Source organism: Thalassophryne amazonica, chromosome 19, assembly GCF_902500255.1.
Source record: "Thalassophryne amazonica chromosome 19, fThaAma1.1, whole genome shotgun sequence".
NCBI lineage: Eukaryota > Metazoa > Chordata > Actinopteri > Batrachoidiformes > Batrachoididae > Thalassophryne > Thalassophryne amazonica.
This window is the reverse complement of record NC_047121.1, coordinates 35,339,810-35,359,562: the sequence shown is the minus strand read 5'-3', so window position 1 is coordinate 35,359,562 and position 19,753 is coordinate 35,339,810. Positions and strand designations below refer to the sequence as shown.

Here is a 19,753-nt window from a genome sequence, read left to right as displayed (position 1 = left end):
TCGTCGTCCAGTTTGGTAACTTTTTAAAAGCAAAAACCACTGTTTAACCACTACGACGGCGTTTTAGGGCTACATAGATTTTTTTTTTTTAGACTTCAAGAGTAAGTCGTAATATTACGAGAATAAAGTCGGAATATTACGAGAATAAATTCGTAATTTTACGAGAATAAAGTCGTAATATTACGAGAATAAAGTCATAATATAATTAATATTATGACTTTTTCTCGTAAAATTACGACTTTGTTCTCCTAATATTACGACTTTTTTCTCGTAATATTACAACTTTATTCTGGAAGTCCAAAAAAAAAAAAAAAAAAAAATTCAATGTGGCGAAAAAACTCCGTCGTAAACCACTTACCAGTTTTGCTAATATCTATCACAGAATTTCCCTCGGGTTGGTCATTGAATGTAACGGGTCACAAAATAGGGTGTAACACTAGTCCTACATCCGGGTGTGCACAGAGCGCAGACTCAATCTCCGCTGCAGTTCACTGCGTTTCCTTAGCCAGTTTGCTACCCGCTGAGCGCTGGGACTCGCTCACGGAAACGATTGATTCCACTCGAATAACGTTGAACCCGGACGCATAAATGGAGGATTAACGTCGCTACCCGTGAAGACTCGTACAGTCAGTGTTCGTGACTCGGGTGCTTTTTGAGGAGTGTACTTGCTCCGCCCTCCGTAACATGTGAAATGTAAAGAAACGCATTAACCGTGCGTTAATTCGGCTAACTAGCTAGCAGCTACTTCCCCCAGTGTCCAGTTTATGGGAGCTCGCTTCGTCTCTTCCATTTTCAAGCGTCACGTCTGTACTGGAGGAAAATGAAGAAGTTTAACATTAGGAAGGTGCTGGACGGCTTGACAGCAGCTTCTTCTTCCTCCTCCGCAACTGCTCAGCCGGGCTCCAACAGGGAGAACGATGTTATCCAGGAGACTCTCCAGTCGGAGCATTTTCAGCTTTGCAAGGTGAGTGTTTTTAATTTTAATTTTTGTTTTTTCCTAAGGTGGACTGTGTGCACATTACACATGATTGTCAGGTGACCGAATACACAGCGCTGCTCACTGGTATGGAAAGAACTTAGAACACGAGACATCCGGTGCAGGTTTCCACAGAGGTAATGTATTGACTGATGTGGCTGTGGTTGATTGCATTGCACTGAATGTCGCCTCAGGTCACTGGAAGTTAGCTAGTTTACCAAATGAGACCACTGCAGTTTGTCATTCTTGGCTAAATGTTCCCCCCTAAGGTCGCCACACATGATCTCGCAAACTAATGTTAGTCATGCATGCGCGATTTAATGTAGCGTGTAGGTCTGGAGGCAGCATTCCGCCTGTTTGGAAAATGTTTCAGAGAGCCATCCCACCGACGCAGCCCCAGCTGGAATGAGAACATGTCAAATCCCTGGGTTACACACTAGGCCATGGTGTTTACCTGTTACATAAAGCTGCTGCGAGTTGTGAGCTCAAGCACTGCTTTTCAACAGGAAACAACTGACTTACAGATGATTCAAGGCAGTATTTGGGTATTGTGTTGTACTCCAAGTTTACAAATGTGTATATAAATCTGTCCGATTGTGGTCAGATACAGTCAGGCCCATAAGGATTTGGACACTAACATAATTTTTGTAATTTTGTACGTCACCATAATCTAGATGAATTGAAAGTCGAGATGTGCGGGTCGTGTTGACTTTCACCTTTGAGTCAAAGGGTTAAAAAAGAATCCCATTAACCATTTCAGAATTGCAGCCATTGATATAGACATTCCCTCTGTTTTTAGAGCCCACAAGAAATTGGACAATCTGAAAGGATTCATACAAATAAGGGAATGTATCTATTCACAAGATCCTGACTAGTTTCATTATTCAGGCACAACTAATGGTGTCTATTTGTAGCAGGTTCCTCATGCTTCAGAACTTTAATGAGATGTGCAGAACATGCAAACTCCACATAAAAAGGACTTGGGCATTGGTGGACTTGAATCCTGGACTGCTGTGATGCAATTGCTAACCACTATGTCACCGTGCCACCCATCATCACTCTTACAGCCAATTTCTTTAGACAAGCCAGGGGATGGCTATATGAATATTCATATGAATAATCACTGAATATTAGTGGTCTTGCAGATCACAAAATCAGATCACGCTTTTTAAAGGGGAACAGAAACGCTTTTTGAGAATTTGTTTGTGCATTCCTTAGTAAAAAGTGTTATTCATACACTTGCAGAATGTTTGAGCACAGTGTAGATAATATTATTTGAATCAAATTTGCTGCTAAATTGACATGTAAATTGCCATTGGCTGAAGTCAGTGGAGGGCACTTCCGGTTGATCCCACTGGTTGGGGTGTTCCAGGCAGTTTACTGAGCTCGGTCATTGAAGTTCTTTTAGTCTCGCCAAGAAACAGGTGGAATATGCCAGAAAGGTGCGCATGTTGGCAAAGCCACAAACGGAGGAACAAGGGAGACAATATTTCCTTCTATAAGTAAGTGGTTTTGGTTATTCTTGTCACTTTGTCCGTGACATTTGGTTGATAAACAGGTGTATGTTTTCTGCCTGTGCCTGTGTAGTCCGAAGACACAGATGACTGTATATGTCTGTGTGTGTGTGTGCGTGTGTGTGTGTGTGCGTGTGTATATGTGTGTGTGTGTGTGCGTGTGCGTATGTATGCGTGTGCGTATGTATGCGTGCGTGTATGTGTGCATGTATGTGTGTGTGTGTGTATGTATGTGTGCATGTATGTGTATATGTGCGTGTATGTGTGTGTGTGTGTGTGTGTGTATATGTATGTGTGCATGTATGTGTATATGTGCGTGTGTGTGTGTATATACGAGGTCTGTCAATAAAGTATAGGTCCTTTTTTATTTTTTTCAAAAACTATATGGATTTCATTCATATGTTTTTACATCAGACATGCTTGAACCCTCGTGCGCATTCATAAGTGTTTCCACGCCTGTCGGTGACGTCATTCGCCTTTGAGCACTCCTTGTGGGAGGAGTCGTCCAGCCCCTCGTCGGAATTCCTTTGTCTGAGAAGTTGCTGAGAGACTGGCGCTTTGTTTGATCAAAATTTTTTCTAAACCTGTGAGACACATCGAAGTGGACACGGTTTGAAAAATTAAGCTGGTTTTCGGTGAAAATTTTAACAGCCGATGAGAGATTTTGAGGTGATACTGTCGTTTTAAGGACTTCCCACGGTGCGAGACATCGCGCAGCGCTCCCAGGCGCCGTTGTCAGCCTGTTTCAAACTGAAAACCTCCACATTTCAGGCTCTATTGATCCAGGACGTCATGAGAGAACAGACAAGTTTCAGAAGAAGTCGGTTTCAGCATTTTATCCGGATATTCCACTGTTAAAGGAGATTTTTTTAATGAAAGACATGCGGGCGGATTGCAGCGTCGGCTCGCAGCCGCCGCGACACTCCGCCACAGGAAAAACACCAACGTTGGAAGCCTTAAGGACAAGTTGGAACATGTCCAGTTGTTAAACAATTTCTCATATACTCACTCCACTGAAAGCCATCAAAAGCCGCCTGGATTTTACAAATGGCTATCAACATGGAGGTGTTTTTCCTGTGCCGCCGCACCACGCCGGCTGCGTCCCGACGCGCGGACCCGTCCGCACGTCTTTCATTAAAAAAATCTCCTTTAACAGTGGAATATCCGGATAAAATGCTGAAACCGACTTCGCAAAAATGATTTTTTTTTTTTTTTTGCGGGGGTCACTACAGCCTGAGGAGGTGATCCAAGCAGCTCTCGATGGTGTGACGTGCCCGACCCCACTGGGTATGTCCTGCTCCAGGGACGGAGTCAGGTGAGGAGTTTGACTGGGACGGTCCACCTTTCAAACTCACAGAGGACAGAAACCTCCCCCTCCGATAAACGGCTCAGTAATCTTAAGAGAAATGCAGAAAAACAAACAGCACTAGTTTCTAACCTCAGGAAGGTAGACATTCACGTTTTGCAAGACCCCCGTTCACGTTTTGGGAGATATTTTTTCAGTATTCACGTTTTGCAAATAATGGTTTGCAGATAATTCACGATTTGCAGCTGATTCACGTTTTGGAGGTTAACATGGCTCAATATCCAGGTCAGAATGGCATTTTAACACATATTTTGCAAGTGTTTTTCTGAATATGTTCAGTCGCAAATCCCCATTGAAAATGCATTAACATCCGGGAACTTTGTCAATATTTTGCACGGTTAGGAGATGTCATGTTGCTGTCCATGAAGGGCCGTTCGCATTTAGTGGCAGCATTGGGAGTGCGGACTCTAGTAGTCATATATAACCTCTGTGTTGGGGCCTCTCAGAATGAAGCTCATCTTCCCCCCCAACCAGTGACGTCACCCGCCTGACCTGCATAAATGGCGACAGCCGCTCGATGTCAAAGCCTCTCACACCATGACTCAAACAAGGTTTTCTGTAGATGTTTATGGTCTAACACATTTTTTGTGTTTATTTATGCTATAAATAATCTGTGGGCGTTTCTGTTCCCCTTTAAGTCATGGATTGGATAATTTTTGGATCAGCAAAAAAAAAAAGGCAAATGCTGATTTGCTGTCCATTAAAAATAACGAGCAAAGAAAACAAGGACCTTTCCATCTTGTTCTGAATGAAGACAAGGTGTTCAGTAATTTGCATAATATTGTAAAATAAAGTGCTTAATTGTTATATCAAAATGGAACATGATTTGTATGAGTGAATAAAAAATTGGCAGCATGGTGGTCAAGCAGTTAATGCACTTATTTCCAGAGGGGAATGTTACCAGTTTAAGGCCACCCTGCCCATTCTTCCTGTAATGTGGAGTTGCATCATGAAAGATGTCAGGTGTAAAATATGTGCCAGATCATCTTCTTCTTCTTCTTCTTCTTCTTCTTCTTCAATATTTATTTCATTAATTTAAAAGAAAGAAAAAAAAACAAAAAACAAACAAAAACAGAAAAGCAGAAATAAAGCATCTCAATTACCAGAATGAAAAGGAGCAGAGAGAAGAACAAGTCTTATATTTTCTGCCCCTTTTTACAATACAATCTTTCAATATCCAGCGTCATTATTCAACATTATTTAACAGATTGTATTTCTTTAACTTGTCACATACCACTGACTTATTTCATAATTATGACCATTATTTAATAGATTACATCTCTGACAGGTTACATTTTTAAACTTAAAACATTTTAAACATTATTAACAAATTACCTTTTTGACTTCCTTACAGCCCACTGACTTATTTCATAGTTTCATACTTACTTAATACATCTAGTTTAATATGTTTTTAAAATAATTTAAGCGACCTTAATTCTTTAATTTCTTTGTTGAGATTGTTCCAGAATTTTACACCATTTACTGCAATACTCCGTTCCTTTACTTTGGTTCTAAATCTTGGTTTTCTAAAGACTTCTATTCCTTTCAATTTATAACTACTTACTCTTTTCTCAAACATATTTTGAATGTTTGTTGGTAAAGCATTTTTATTAGCTTGGTACATTGTAATATTTTCAAATCGACCAAATCACGAAATTTAAGTACCCTATACTTAATGAACAATGGATTAGATGGATCTCTAAAACCACTGTTGTTAATCACCCTTAAAGCCCTTTTCTGCAGAATAAACAAAGGTTATATATAAGTTGTATGTTGATCCCCAGATTTCTACACAATAAGTTAAATATGGGAAAATCAATGAATTGTACAATGTTAATAAACCATAACTATTTAATGAATATTTTACTTTATGCAAAACAGCAATGGCTTTTGCTATTTTTCCTTTTATGTAATTTACGTGTGACTTCCATGTAAGATCTTCATCAATCATGACTCCTAAAAATTTCGTTTCTTTTACCCTTTGTATATCCATTCCATCTATTTGTAATGACACGTTATTTTTTTTACTCTATCATTAAACAATATGAAATTTGTCTTAATATTTAGTGACAGTCTGTTTATATCAAACCAATGTTTAACTTTTTCTAATTCTGTATTTATCACTTGTGCTACTTCCTGTATATCTGATCCAGAGTAAAACAGCGTTGTATCATCAGCAAATAAAATGCTACCAAGCACATTAGATACATTCACAAAATCATTGATATACAAAATAAACAGTTTGGGTCCAAGTACTGATCCTTGTGGTACTCCATAAGTAATATTACACAGTTCTGATTTGGTATTATTTATCTGAACAAACTGTTTTCTGTTTTCTAAGTAGCTTTTTACCCACTGATGTGCAATACCTCTTATTCCACATTGTTGTAACTTGTGAGGCAATCTTGAGTGGTCAGTAACATCAAAAACCTTTTTCAAGTCAATAAAAATACTTACAAAATAATCCTTATTTTCTATTGTTGTTGATATTTTCTCTATTAATTCCATAATTGCCATAGCTGTCGAATGTTTTGTTCTGAATCCATACTGAGCATTATTTAAAATACACTCAACAAAAATATAAACGCAACACTTTTGGTTTTGCTCCCATTTTGTATGAGATGAACTCAAAGATCTAAAACTTTTTCCACATACACAATATCACCATTTCCCTCAAATATTGTTCACAAACCAGTCTAAATCTGTGATAGTGAGCACTTCTCCTTTGCTGAGATAATCCATCCCACCTCACAGGTGTGCCATATCAAGATGCTGATTAGACACCATGATTAGTGCACAGGTGTGCCTTAGACTGTCCACAATAAAAGGCCACTCTGAAAGGTGCAGTTTTGTTTTATTGGGGGGGATACCAGTCAGTATCTGGTGTGACCACCATTTGCCTCATGCAGTACAACACATCTCCTTCGCATAGAGTTGATCAGGTTGTCAATTGTGGCCTGTGGAATGTTGGTCCACTCCTCTTCAATGGCTGTGCGAAGTTGCTGGATATTGGCAGGAACTGGTACATGTTGTCGTATACGCCGGTCCAGAGCATCCCAAACATGCTCAATGGGTGACATGTCTGGTGAGTATGCCGGCCATGCAAGAACTGGGACATTTTCAGCTTCCAAGAATTGTGTACAGATCCTTGCAACATGGGGCCGTGCATTATCCTGCTGCAACATGAGGTGATGTTCTTGGATGTATGGCACAACAATGGGCCTCAGGATCTCGTCACGGTATCTCTGTGCATTCAAAATGCCATCAATAAAATGCACCTGTGTTCTTCATCCATAACAGACGCCTGCCCATACCATAACCCCACTGCCACCATGGGCCACTCGATCCACAACATTGACATCAGAAAACCACTCACCCACACGACGCCACACACACTGTCTGCCATCTGCCCTAGACAGTGTGAACCGGGATTCATCTGTGAAGAGAACACCTCTCCAACGTGCCAAACGCTAGCGAATGTGAGCATTTGCCCACTCAAGTCGGTTACAACGACGAACTGGAGTCAGGTCGAGACCCTGATGAGGATGACGAGCATGCAGATGAGCTTCCCTGAGACGGTTTCTGACAGTTTGTGCAGAAATTCTTTGGTTATGCAAACCGATTGTTCCAGCAGCTGTCCGAGTGGCTGGTCTCAGACGATCTTGGAGGTGAACATGCTGGATGTGGAGGTCCTGGGCTGGTGTGGTTACACGTGGTCTGCGGTTGTGAGGCTGGTTGGATGTACTGCCAAATTCTCTGAAACGCCTTTGGAGACGGCTTATGGTAGAGAAATGAACATTCAATACACGAGCAACAGCTCTGGTTGACATTCCTGCTGTCAGCATGCCAATTGCACGCTCCCTCAAATCTTGCGACATCTGTGGCATTGTGCTGTGTGATAAAACTGCACCTTTCAGAGTGGCCTTTTATTGTGGACAGTCTAAGGCACACCTGTGCACTTATCATGGTGTCTAATCAGTGTCTTGGTATGGCACACCTGTGAGGTGGGATGGATTATCTCAGCAAAGGAGAAGTGCTCACTATCACAGATTTAGACTGGTTTGTGAACAATATTTGAGGGAAATGGTGATATTGTGTATGTGGAAAAAGTTTTAGATCTCTGAGTTCATCTCATACAAAATGGGAACAAAACCAAAAGTGTTGCATTTATATTTTTGTTGAGTGTATGTTTCTCAATGAATTTATCCAACCTTGTCACAAAAACTTTTTCCATAATTTTAGAAAACTGTGGAAGCAATAATACTGGCCTGTAATTAGAGAACTTATGTTTGTCTCCATTTTTATATAATGGGACTACCTTGGCAATTTTCATTTCATCTGGAAAAATCCCTGTTGACAGAGACAGATTGCAAATATAAGTGAATGGTTCAATAACAGTTTCTATTATACTTTTTACAGTCATCATGTCTAAATCTTCATGGTCAGTTGATCTTTTGCTTACACAGTTTTTTACAATATTTCTTATTTCATCTTTTTCCACATTGTCCAGGAAAATACTATTGACCGTATTTACAAGTGTATGTAATGTATATTCTACTATTGGTTTGTTTCCCACCAGACTTGATCCTACATTTGAAAAATAATCATTAAACCCATTTGCCACTTCTTTTGTCATATATCTCTTTATTTTCTTTGGCAAAGTAATTTGGAAAAGTTGCTTTCGCTCCATCACTTTCAATCACACTTTTTATAATTCCCCATGTTGCCCTCATATTATCTTTACTCTTATTTAATTGTTCACTATAATAATCTTTTTTTTGTTTCCTAATTATTGTCAATAGTTTATTTTTATATTTTTTGTATCTGTGTTCTGTTTCCTTTGTTTGCATTTTTAAAAAAGTTTTTCTTTGCACAAGCATTTTTTATTCCCTTTGTCAGCCATGGTTTATTTACTCTTTTCTTACTAATTTCTATTAATTTACAGTTTTTATTATATGATTTCATCAATATTTTCATGAGTTATATGCTACATTAACATCACTGACATACACTTCTTCCCAATTTTGATTTTTAAGATCATATTTTAATGCCTCTAAGACTTTTACTGACTTATCTATTTTAAAGTTTATAACAGTTTTTTTCTTGTACCCATTTTTATATTTAAATATTGGAAAAAACTGGTAAATGGTCACTAACATCTGTCATCAAGATCCCATTCCTGATAATTTCATCTGTTCTGTTTGTAAATATATTGTCGATTACTGTTGCACTTTGCGATGTAATTCTGGTTGGTTTTGTTATCAAGTGGAATAACCCCAAACTGTACATTGAATTCACAAAATCACTTATTCTTTGGCAACTGGAGCTTTCTATGTTAATGTTAAAGTCTCCACATATAAAAAGCGTTTTGTTTTTAATTTGATAGAATAATAGAGTTATTCCATCTGTAAATTTCACAACACGTGTCTGGTGCTCTGTATACACAACTGATTAGAATATTCTTAAATGTTTCATGTACAAGTTCCACTGTTACAATTTCTATGACGTCATCCACAGTTGTCATTTCTTCTACAATTGTACATATCAGATCTGCCTTTATGTACAGAGCAACACCACCGCCCCTTTTATCTCTTCTGTTCACAAAATACAGCTCATATCCCTCCATTTGAACATCAGCCATGAGATCATCATTAAGCCAAGATTCAGTGATTGCAACAATACTAAATCTATTTTTAAACTGATTTAAATAATCTTTTATTTGTGACATTTTACAATACAAGCTTCGACTGTTTATATGTATGAGTGACAGGGTATCTTTTGTAATTTTTTTCACTATTTAGCTGTTCTACCGTATAATACTCACAACTAATCGTTTTTAAGTCAAATATACTTTCATCAATATTAGTGTCTATGTCATATATTTTATCATCTGTTTCCATATTTGGTCAGATTTTTTTTTTGTTGGTCCAATTACCAACAGACATCATATTTGATTGTCTATTCAGGTCTGTATACTTTGTAAGGTCCTCCATGTTTTTGATTTGTATATCCTTTGTTCCTTCTTTTACTCTAATCCACACCCTACAGTTCCAGACCCATGTAGCAACAATGTGCTTCTGTTTTTTAATAGTCTTGCTTCCCTAGCAATATCTGCATTTTTTTTTTTTTGTTAGATGTTCCTTTATGTAGACACTCGTTCCTTTCAAATTCTTTGCCTGTCTTAATAATTCATTTTTATATTTTCTGCTTGTAAATCGTATAACAATGTTAGACAGTTTATTTTTTCTATCTTTAGTTGGAACAGTATAGCAGTCTATCGTGTCTTAATGGATGTCAACACCTTTTTGATATAAAAAGTTTGTAACTTGCTGTTCCAATGATTGTCGTTCTTCAGGTGGTGCATTCTCCCCACTGGTTCCACCAGAATCCACCACCCTTGCATATGTCCGATGCCTTGTTTCTAGTCCAGATATTATAACATCATCTTTTCTAGTGAATTGTTCAAGTTCACCTACACGTTGTTCAAGTTTCTTAATGATCTTGTCCTTCTCTTTAACCAGTTTTTGGAGTTCTTTAATCTCCACCGTCAGCTTGTCTAAATTAGACATGTCTTTTAATATCTGGTTTATTGAAGTCTTTGTCTCCTCTATATTTTCCTCAAGTTTCTCCGTTTTCTTGGGTGGTGCCATGTTAACTATCGTGGCTTAGTATGGCCACTGTTAATTGCAAAAAACAATTCTCACCCGTAACCTCCACCACCACAGGTCCGGTCACCGTGCACCAACCCTCCCTGTTGCTAACCTCATTCACAGCCGCCCCCAGCCTCGGTCGTAGCCACTGCTAGCCACGGATGTAGCCACCATCAGCCAGGAATGTAGCCGTAGGCGGCCTCAGATGTTGCCGCCGCCGCCAGCCCCGGATGTAGCCGCTGCTAGCCACGGACATAGCCGCTGTTAGCCTCGGATGTAGCCGACGCCTCGGACCTGGATGAACCGCCTCCAGTGATGCCTCCGCCGCCAGCCCCGGATCTAGCCGCGGACGTAGCCGCTGTTAGCCTCGGATGTAGCCGACGCCTCGGGCCTGGATGTATCGCCCCCACCATTGCCGCGGGCCTGGATAAACCCCTTACTATGAGTGAATTAAAAATAGTTTTTGTCAAAATCATGAAAAGTTTTAAAACAAGAAGAAATGGACAAAAGCCTAATCTAAATGTATTAATTCAAATTCTTGTTCAAAATGATGATGTCTACATTGTCTGGTGAGAGGGTAATAATAATAATAATAATAAAACTTTATTTATAAGCCTTTAAAGATTAATGCATTCATCCTGCCCACTGGTCCTGCAGAGCAGGTGCTTGGAAAAAGTCAGGATGCTCGTTATTTTCTGGAGCTGTGGACTTTCATCTAGCTCAGCTGCACATGCGCTTCAAGCATGGTGCTCATTTCTGTGGACTCATGACTCCACGGGGATGAGACAATGGACACTTCATCCTCAACTACTGAAGTTTTTCAGAGATTCTTCCTGTGTTGCAGGTGCTGAGCTTGCAGCAAGTTGTCTGTGGGCTGTTTTTAATAAGCACAAGGCTGTTTTTAACAAGGTCTAACTAGCTGTGTTTACAAGGACATTGTGATTTCACCGCATCTGCATAAAAATTAATGCAACTATCACTTTTCACAATTAACCATGATACGAAGTCACACTTGTGTAAGCTTGGCAATTAATTTGCAGTTTACATGTGTGTCAAATAGGGATGGGTATTGATAAGATTTTATAGATATAGATGCCGTTATCGATTCCACTTATCTATCCAGTTCTTTATCAGTTCCCTTATCAATATCTCTTGTGAATTTTCAGTGTGCTAAAAGTAGGCTTTACAGGTTTTCTGTGTCAACAACATTTTGAGTCTTAACGTAAATAAATATGAAATTGGTCACTGGATCCTTGATCTCTGGACATGAATAAAATCTGTACATTTCACTGGATCCTAGATCTCTGGACATAAATAGACACAAACAAAATCTGTAGTTTTTGTCTAATAAAGCATTTACTTTTAGGTATAAATGCGTCAAATTCAATATCATACCCTGTGAGCTGCAGTCTTGCAGCCGGCTGCGCAGCAAGTCAAGATCATGTAATTCATAAAGAATGGAGGATGTCTCATTTTGGGGGAAAAACGGTTTTGGTCTGTTGTAGTTTGTTTTTCTGTAATATGATGTTTCAAAAGAGGTGTCATATATTTTAAAACGATGATTTGCTTTGAAGTTATTAATTCTCACCTGAATCTATCTTTCCAACATTTGGAGCTGCGTAGTTAGTCCCACAAAACAGATATTATTATTATTATTATTATTATTTCTTTTACCTGAGGGACCATAACTTCAGTTTAAGAACCGGGCGTGGCAGGTTCAACTCACGCTAGAGAACCATCGCATGCGCTACCCAATGAAATGTTAATGAGGAACAAATTGAAAACTCCCGTGTGGAAGGAACAGAGGATGATTCTCATGTCTTGCCCACAACAAGACAAGAGTCCCAGTTAGTGACTTTAATCAGCATAAAGATGAGTCATGATTGACATCTTTAAATGGCTTTTCAGGGGTGGCCAAGTTTGGTCCTCGAGATCTACCTTCCTTACACTCTTAGTTGTCTCCCTGCTCCAACACACCTGAATCCAATGAAAGGCTCATTAAAAGCCTGCTAACGAGTCTTTCATTGGATTCAGGTGTGCTGAAACAGGGAGACAACTAAGAGTGTCAGGAAGGTAGATCTCGAGGACCGAACTTGGCCAACCCTGGCTTTGAGGGTGGGTTAATAAAGAAATTGCGGACTTGCTTCTGAAAAGCACCGAAGCAGCGGGTCGCAGCGCTGCTTTGTTGCTTCAAGCAGACCCGCAGAGAGCCTCTGCAGACTGTTGATGTCAGTGGATCGAATAATTTCTTATTGATTCCTAAAAGGAACCAGTTTTCGATACCCATATCTAGTATCAAATCATGGGAGGCGGTCCATACAGCTCATAGATAAGCTATGGTCCATTACACCACTACTGAATATGTCTTGGACTTCATTTACATCACTCAAAAATACAAACAGTGTGGTACTGTATGGTAAATCTTTCTGAAGTAGGCAGTTCTGAAACAGTGAGTTATCGTACAAGGAGGAGACTTGGTAAGGGAACATACCAAGAAACCCATGACGATGCTGAAAGAGTTGTCAACCTTTGTGTAGAGTGCAACTTTTGTCTGATGCACTACCAGTCGCAGCTTCATGGTGGATTGAAAGAGAGTGTGATTGTCATACACGAGTGTGATTGTCGATTCTCCCAAACTGTCACTGAAATTTCACTTATTTTTAGAAATATCCATGACTTCTTTTTAACCCTGGCTAAAAACATGCAATGCATATGCAGCACATGGGAAATAAAGTGCATGTATACTACATCAGCAGATGAGGTATTTCATACTGTCACGAACAAGGAATGCTGAGAGTTGCTGAGTCTCTTGTTTAACCACTCAGTCAGGCAGTTGCCAAAAGTTGCTGGATTTTGTTCAACCAGACATTTACTCGTTCTTTAGCCTTGAACATAAGATTGGCTGGCATTTAAATCTGGGACTGAGGGTACACTCACAACGAATAAACTATTCATTGTGAGTGTAGGCTGTACCCTTTATTATTCAGTAAAGGAACGAGAACTGGTATATACCTGAAGGAGAGAGTCGTTGTGGAGCCAGACCTTGTCTGGGAAGATGTTGTTCACAGAAGAACAAGGAAATATTTTTGAGCTTTGTGTAGCTTCAACACTCATTCTTCAGTGAAAGCGGAAGCCAGGTTCTGGTAAAAGGTGAAGCTGAAGGCAGAAATAATTACACATTAAAACCTACAAACCTAGCTTAATAAAATGTCTCTTTACAAAAAAAGCCAAGCGAATAACACGCAAGAGAGGCTGAAACTAATCCTTCTTGTTCACTGAAAATAATCGCTCACATGACGTGTCCAGTTTCAGTCAAGCCTTGTTTAGAAAATCCCGGTACTGATGGTGGTAGGGTGTTTTACCTCTAGTTCAAAATCCAAGTGTACCTTTGTGGAAACACCACATTAACAGCAGTAGCTCAGGAGCATGTAATATTTAAAGTCCATCCATCCATCCATTTTCTTCCGCTTTATCTGGAGTCGGGTCGCGTGGGCAGCAGCTCAAGCAAAGACGCCCAGACCTCCCGATCCACACACACCTCCCCCAGCTCCTCCGGGGGAACCCCAAGGCATTCCCAAGCCAGCCGAGAGACATAATCCTTCCAGCGTGTCCTGGGTCTTCCCTGGGGCCTCCTCCCAATGGGACTTGCCCGGAACACCTCTCCAGCGAGGCGTCCAGGGGGCATCCGCAAAAGATGCCCGAGCCACCTCAACTGACTCCTTTTGACGTGGAGGAGCAGTGGCTCGACTCCGAGCTCCTCACCCTATCTCTAAGGGAGTGCCCAGCCACCCTGCGGAGGAAACTCATCTCGGCCACTTGTACCCGCGATCTCGTTCGTTCAGTCATGAGCCAAATCTCATGACCATAGGTGAGGATCGGAACGTAGATCGATCGGTAAATCGAGAGCTTTGCCCCCCCCTACTCAGCTCTCTCTTCACCACGACGGTCCGATACAGCGACCGCATCACTGCAGATGCTGCACCGATCCGTCTGTCGATCTCACGCTCCATCCGTCCCTCACTTGTGAACAAGACCCCGAGATACTTAAACTCCTCCACTTGAGGCAAGGACACTCCACCGACCTGAAGAGGGCAAAGCACCTTTTTCCGGTCGAGAACCATGGCCTCGGATTTGGAGGTGCTGATTTTCATCCCGGCTGCAAACCACCCCAGTGCACGCTGAAGGTCCTGATTTTTACGAAGCCAACAGAACCACATCGTCCGCAAACAGCAGAGACGAGATTCTGTGGTTCCCAAACCAGACCCCCTCGACACCCTGGCTGCGCCTAGAAATTCTGTCCATAAAAATAATGAACAGAACCGGTGACAAAGGGCAGCCCTGGCGGAGGCCAACGTGCACTGGAAACAGGTTTGACTTACTACCGGCAATGCGAACCAAGCTCCTGCTGCGGTCGTACAGGGACCGGATAGCTCTTAGCAAAGGACCCCGGACCCCGTACTCCCGGAGCACTCCCCACAGGGTGCCCCGAGGGACACAGTTGAACGCCTTCTCCAGATCCACAAAACACATGGGCGAACTCCCATGAACCCTCGAGCACCCGATGGAGCGTGTAGAGCTGGTCCAGTGTGCTGCGACCAGGACGAAAACCACACTGCTCCTCCTGAATCCGAGGTTCGACCATCAGTCGAATTCTCCTCTCCAGTACTCTGGAATAGCCCTTACTGGGGAGGCTGAGGAGTGTGATTCCCCCTATAGTTGGAACACACCCTTCGGTCCCCCTTCTTAAACAGAGGGATCACCACCCCGGTCTGCCAGTCCAGAGGCACTGTCCTCGATCGCCACGCGATGTTGCAGAGGCGTGTCAGCCAAGACAGTCCTACAACATCCAGAGACTTAAGGTACTCAGGACGGATTTCATCCACCCCAGGAGCCTTGCCACCGAGGAGCTTTCTAACCACCCCGGTGACTTCTGCCTGGGTAATGGATGAGTCCGCCTCTGGGTCCCCAGTCTCTGCTTTCTCTTTGGAAGACGTGACGATGGGATTGAGGAGATCTTCGAAGTACTCCTTCCACCGCCCAACAACATCCCCAGTCAGGGTCAACAGCTCCCCACCCGCACCGTAAACAGTGCCGGTGGAGAGCTGCTTCCGCCTCCTGAGGCGTCGGACGGTTTGCCAGAATCTCTTTGAGGCCGACCGATAGTCCTCCTCCATAGCCTCCCCGAACTCCTCCCAGACCCGAGTTTTTGCCTCTGCGACCGCAGGGGCTGTGGCACGCTTGGCCTGCCGGTACCTGTCAGCTGCCTCTGGGGTCCCACCTACCAACAAAGATAAGTAGGACTCCTTTTTCAGCTTGACGGCATCCCTTACTTCCGGTGTCCACCACCAGGTTCGGGGATTGCCGCCGCGACAGGCACCAGAGACCTTGCGACCGCAGCTATGAGCGGCCGCATCAACAATGGAGGTGGAGAACATGGTCCACTCGGACTCCATGTCTCCAACCTCCCCCGGCATCTGGGAGAAGCTCTCCCGGAGGTGGGAGTTGAAGACCTCCCTGACAGAGGGTTCCGCCAGTCGTTCCCAGCAGACCCTCACGATACGTTTGGGCCTGCCAGGTCTGACCAGCTTCCTCCCCTCCCAGCGGATCCAACTCACCACCAGGTGGTGATCGGTCAACAGCTCTGCCCCTCTTTACTCAAGTGTCCAAGACACGTGGCTGAAGGTCAGATGATACGACTACAAAGTCGATCTTAATATTTAATATCAATATTTAAAGTCACAAATGTGATTTTTATTCTTAACTTAAAATTGTAGCAATGCTTATGTATTGCTAAAATATTTTTCATGTTGTTGGTTCTGTGCCATGCCATTGATTAAATTTGCAAATATGCAGATGAACATTTTCTTCACTCTTTCAAATGTAGCCATTGGGATGTGGGATGAGGGCCAGTAATTCTGAAGGAAAGCAGGAAAACAGACTGTGTGAACCAGTGAAATGATTCTAAAAATATAAAATGTGAGAAAAGTAAAAAAATAAAATACACCCCCCCAAAATATACTGCTGTATCTGTAAACCCCATAAGTAATCTGTTTTTTTTTTTTTTTTTAAATAATGAGCAAAATGGTCCTATTTGAAAAGCTGAAATCATTTTTTTCTTGCACTTCGTAATGACTGCAAAGAGTTATTTGCTTGTCAAAATGGTTGACAGCATTTTTTTAGCTGATTGACTTGATTATGCAACATAGTGTAACACCTCGATTCTGTAAGTGTGCCATTGTTTTGCTCCATCAAATTGATGCTGATAATGAGTAATTTTCCACACTGATGGATTACATTTGTCTGAAGTTGCAGCAATGGTTTATATATATTTTTTTCAACATAATTCCATTTTGACAGATGATTGATTAGCAAACTCTTGATCTAATATAAATCCTGCTCTTACCAATAGACTGTGCGTCATGGTTTCCCATACCAGCCATCCTCAATGGCTTTTGACCCTGTGCAGAAAATCTTGGCTGTTGGGACTCAGACTGGAGCTTTGAGGCTGTATCCTTTATTATTCATGGAAATACAAAAGAAAAGCAGTCGCACAAGGTAAGTAAAGCTTTGATGTTTCCACTTCCTGTTGCCAGACTGCTATGTTTTTGTTTGGTGAACTAAACAGTGTCATGCTGTCTTGAACAATTCACATCAGCTGAAAGATTGTCACAGTAAGTAGCCTTTTTTGTTCTCGTTAGCCAACAATACAAAAATTGCAAATCTTGCTGAAGGAAGTGTAGGTCGTATAGGTAGGCAAAGGCCAGCATGTTTCTCTGCAGCCAGCAGCCTGTTTCTCCTGGAGCACCCGAGCTCATTAGTGGTATCTCTGCAGTAGAATGAACAGCTCCACCACCATATGCTGAGGAGCCAACCTCATCAACTGATCTGCCCAGTCTGTGCCAGGATGCCAATTCATATGTGTTGTAAACATCACTGGACTTACACCATACATACGAGGTCTGTTAGAAAAGTATCCGACCTTTTTATTTTTTTCAAAAACCATATGGATTTGAATCACGTGTGATTGCATCAGCCAATCTTGAATCTTTGTGCGCATGCGTGAGTTTTTTCACGCCTGTCGGTTGCGTCATTCGCCTGTGAGCAGGCTTTGTGTGAGCAGTGGTCCACCCCTCTCGTCGGATTTTTATTGCGAATAAATGTCTGAACGATTTGGAGCTTTGCTGCATCATTTTTTTTCCAGAAACTGTGAGAGACCTCCAGGTGGACACCATTCGGAAAATTCAGATGGCTTTCAGGGACGATTTTATGGGGATTACACAGATTAAGGAGTGCTCCAGCCGTCTTAAAGACCGCCCACAGCTGCTGAGAGCACGCCGTGCTCCGAGCGCCGATCGACAGGCTGAATCAACCAAATCATTTCCAACGTGAAGGCTTTGTTGATCCGGGACGTCGTCTGACTTACACAAAAATGGCAGGAGACGTGGACATCAGTACTTTTTCGGCACATTCCACTGTTACAGGAGTTTTTTTCATGGAAAGAGAAGCGGAGGGATGTGCCACCGTGCCGCTCATGGCGTGGCACAAAACCATCTCCGTGTTGGTCTCACAGGACGGCTTTGAGCTGGTTTTCAGATGGCTTTCGGTGGTTTTTCAGTCGTGTGACTATCCGAGAAATTGTGGATGAGCCTGGACATGCCAGAACATATCCTGCGAGGCTTCATCACGGCGTTGCTTTGCACCATGCGGCTCCGTCCCGACGCGCGGAATTCCTCCGCTCCTGTTTCCATGAAAAAAAACTCCTGTAACAGTGGAATGTGCCGAAAAAGTACTGATGTCCACGTCTCCTGCCATTTTTGTGTAAGTCAGACTACGTCCCGGATCAACAAAGCCTTCACGTTGGAAATGATCTGGTTGATTCAGCCTGTCGATCGGCGCTCGGAGCGCGGCGCGCTCTCAGCAGCTGTGGGCGGTTTTTAAACCGGCTGGAGCACTCCTTAAGCTGTGTAATCCCCATAAAATCATCCCTGAAAGCCATCTGAATTTTACAAATGGTGTCCACCTGGAGGTCTCTCTCAGTTTCTGGAAAAAATTGATGCAGCAAAGCTCCAAATTGTTCAGACATTTATTCGCAATAAAAATCCGACGAGAGGGGTGGACCACTGCTCACACAAAGCCTGCTCACAGGCGAATGACGCAACCGACAGGCGTGAAAAAACTCACGCATGCGCATGAAGGTTCAAGCTTGGCTGATGCAATCACACGTGATTCAAATCCATATGGTTTTAGAAAAAAATAAAAAGGTTGGATACTTTTCTAACAGACCTCGTACACATATGGGTGCACATACGCAGTTGATGCTGCTACGGTGCTGTGTGGTCCTCAGACAGTTGGAAGTCAGTTTGTGTTTGTAGTTAAGAATTTAAAAAAATATTTTGTGAGCTAGCCATGGTTGACCTTAAGATAATCATCTGCTATATTGTGCGTGATTTATCTGAGGGCTTCATGACTAGTTTACTAGTGTGTAATATGTGTCTGGTGTTCATCTTCTACATGGGTGGTCTTTCTGCTCCATCATCATTTTTAGCCACTCTCCAGATTAAGTATTAAATTCAGGGATTAAAATTTGGAGTCGCTACAATGTATTTCCGACAACTGGGTTGCCAAAAGGCAGGTTTCACACTGCCACCGTCCTGACGCAAAATTTATCATGTTCAAAACGTTTTGTTTTTGTTTGTTCTCCTGGCAGTGAGTCTCTGTCTTTTCCTCTGTGTCCTGTCTGTACTCCGCAGGAGGGGGCAGTGTGTTTGAGTGTGTAACAGGACTGCAGTGAGACACGGCAAGCAAAGAGCAAAAAGAAAAAAAAGATCCCACCCAATTTTGATCTTGGCTGCAAGGCCTGAGATATTAATTGGTATTAAATGTAAAAGCTCTAGAAAAGCTGTCCCCTTAAAATGTGTTTATCCTGAAGTATTTAAATAATGTGTAGGTTAAAGCCTTTCTATATTATGATGCTGCATTAGAAAAGAGCAACAGTGGTTAGTAAGTGAAATATAATCTTGTTCAGCAGGAGAACAATTTGCTGTTTTTTTTTTTTTGTTTTTTTTTTTAGCTGTCTCCACCTTGTTCTACCTTAAACACTAGGACGCGATCACAAAAGGGTTTCTATACAAAGGTAGATGGTGAATAGCTTATGATTTTGGTATGAAAAAAATTTTCAGTCAGATTTCTTTTTTGGGGGGGCATAATCCTCGTAAGTTTACAAGCCAACTTCTGAGGAACCCACATC

At 41.9% G+C, this 19,753-nt stretch overlaps 1 protein-coding gene across 7 annotated transcripts in view; it reads left to right on the top strand.

Annotated features, from left to right (window-relative positions):
- Positions 1-480: 480 nt before the first annotated feature.
- The window catches only part of stxbp5b (syntaxin binding protein 5b (tomosyn)), a 62,428-nt gene continuing 43,155 nt past the window's right edge, over positions 481-19,753 (top strand). For 3 of the 7 annotated variants that reach the window (XM_034159814.1, XM_034159813.1, XM_034159812.1), the window contains exons 1-2: positions 481-964; positions 16,916-17,013. In XM_034159814.1, coding sequence (XP_034015705.1) covers positions 821-964; positions 16,916-17,013 — 242 coding nt within the window. In that variant the 5' untranslated portion in view covers positions 481-820. The remainder of the gene's footprint in view (positions 965-16,915; positions 17,014-19,753) is intronic. The other 4 variants (XM_034159817.1, XM_034159816.1, XM_034159815.1 and 1 more) reach the window with 2 other exon arrangements.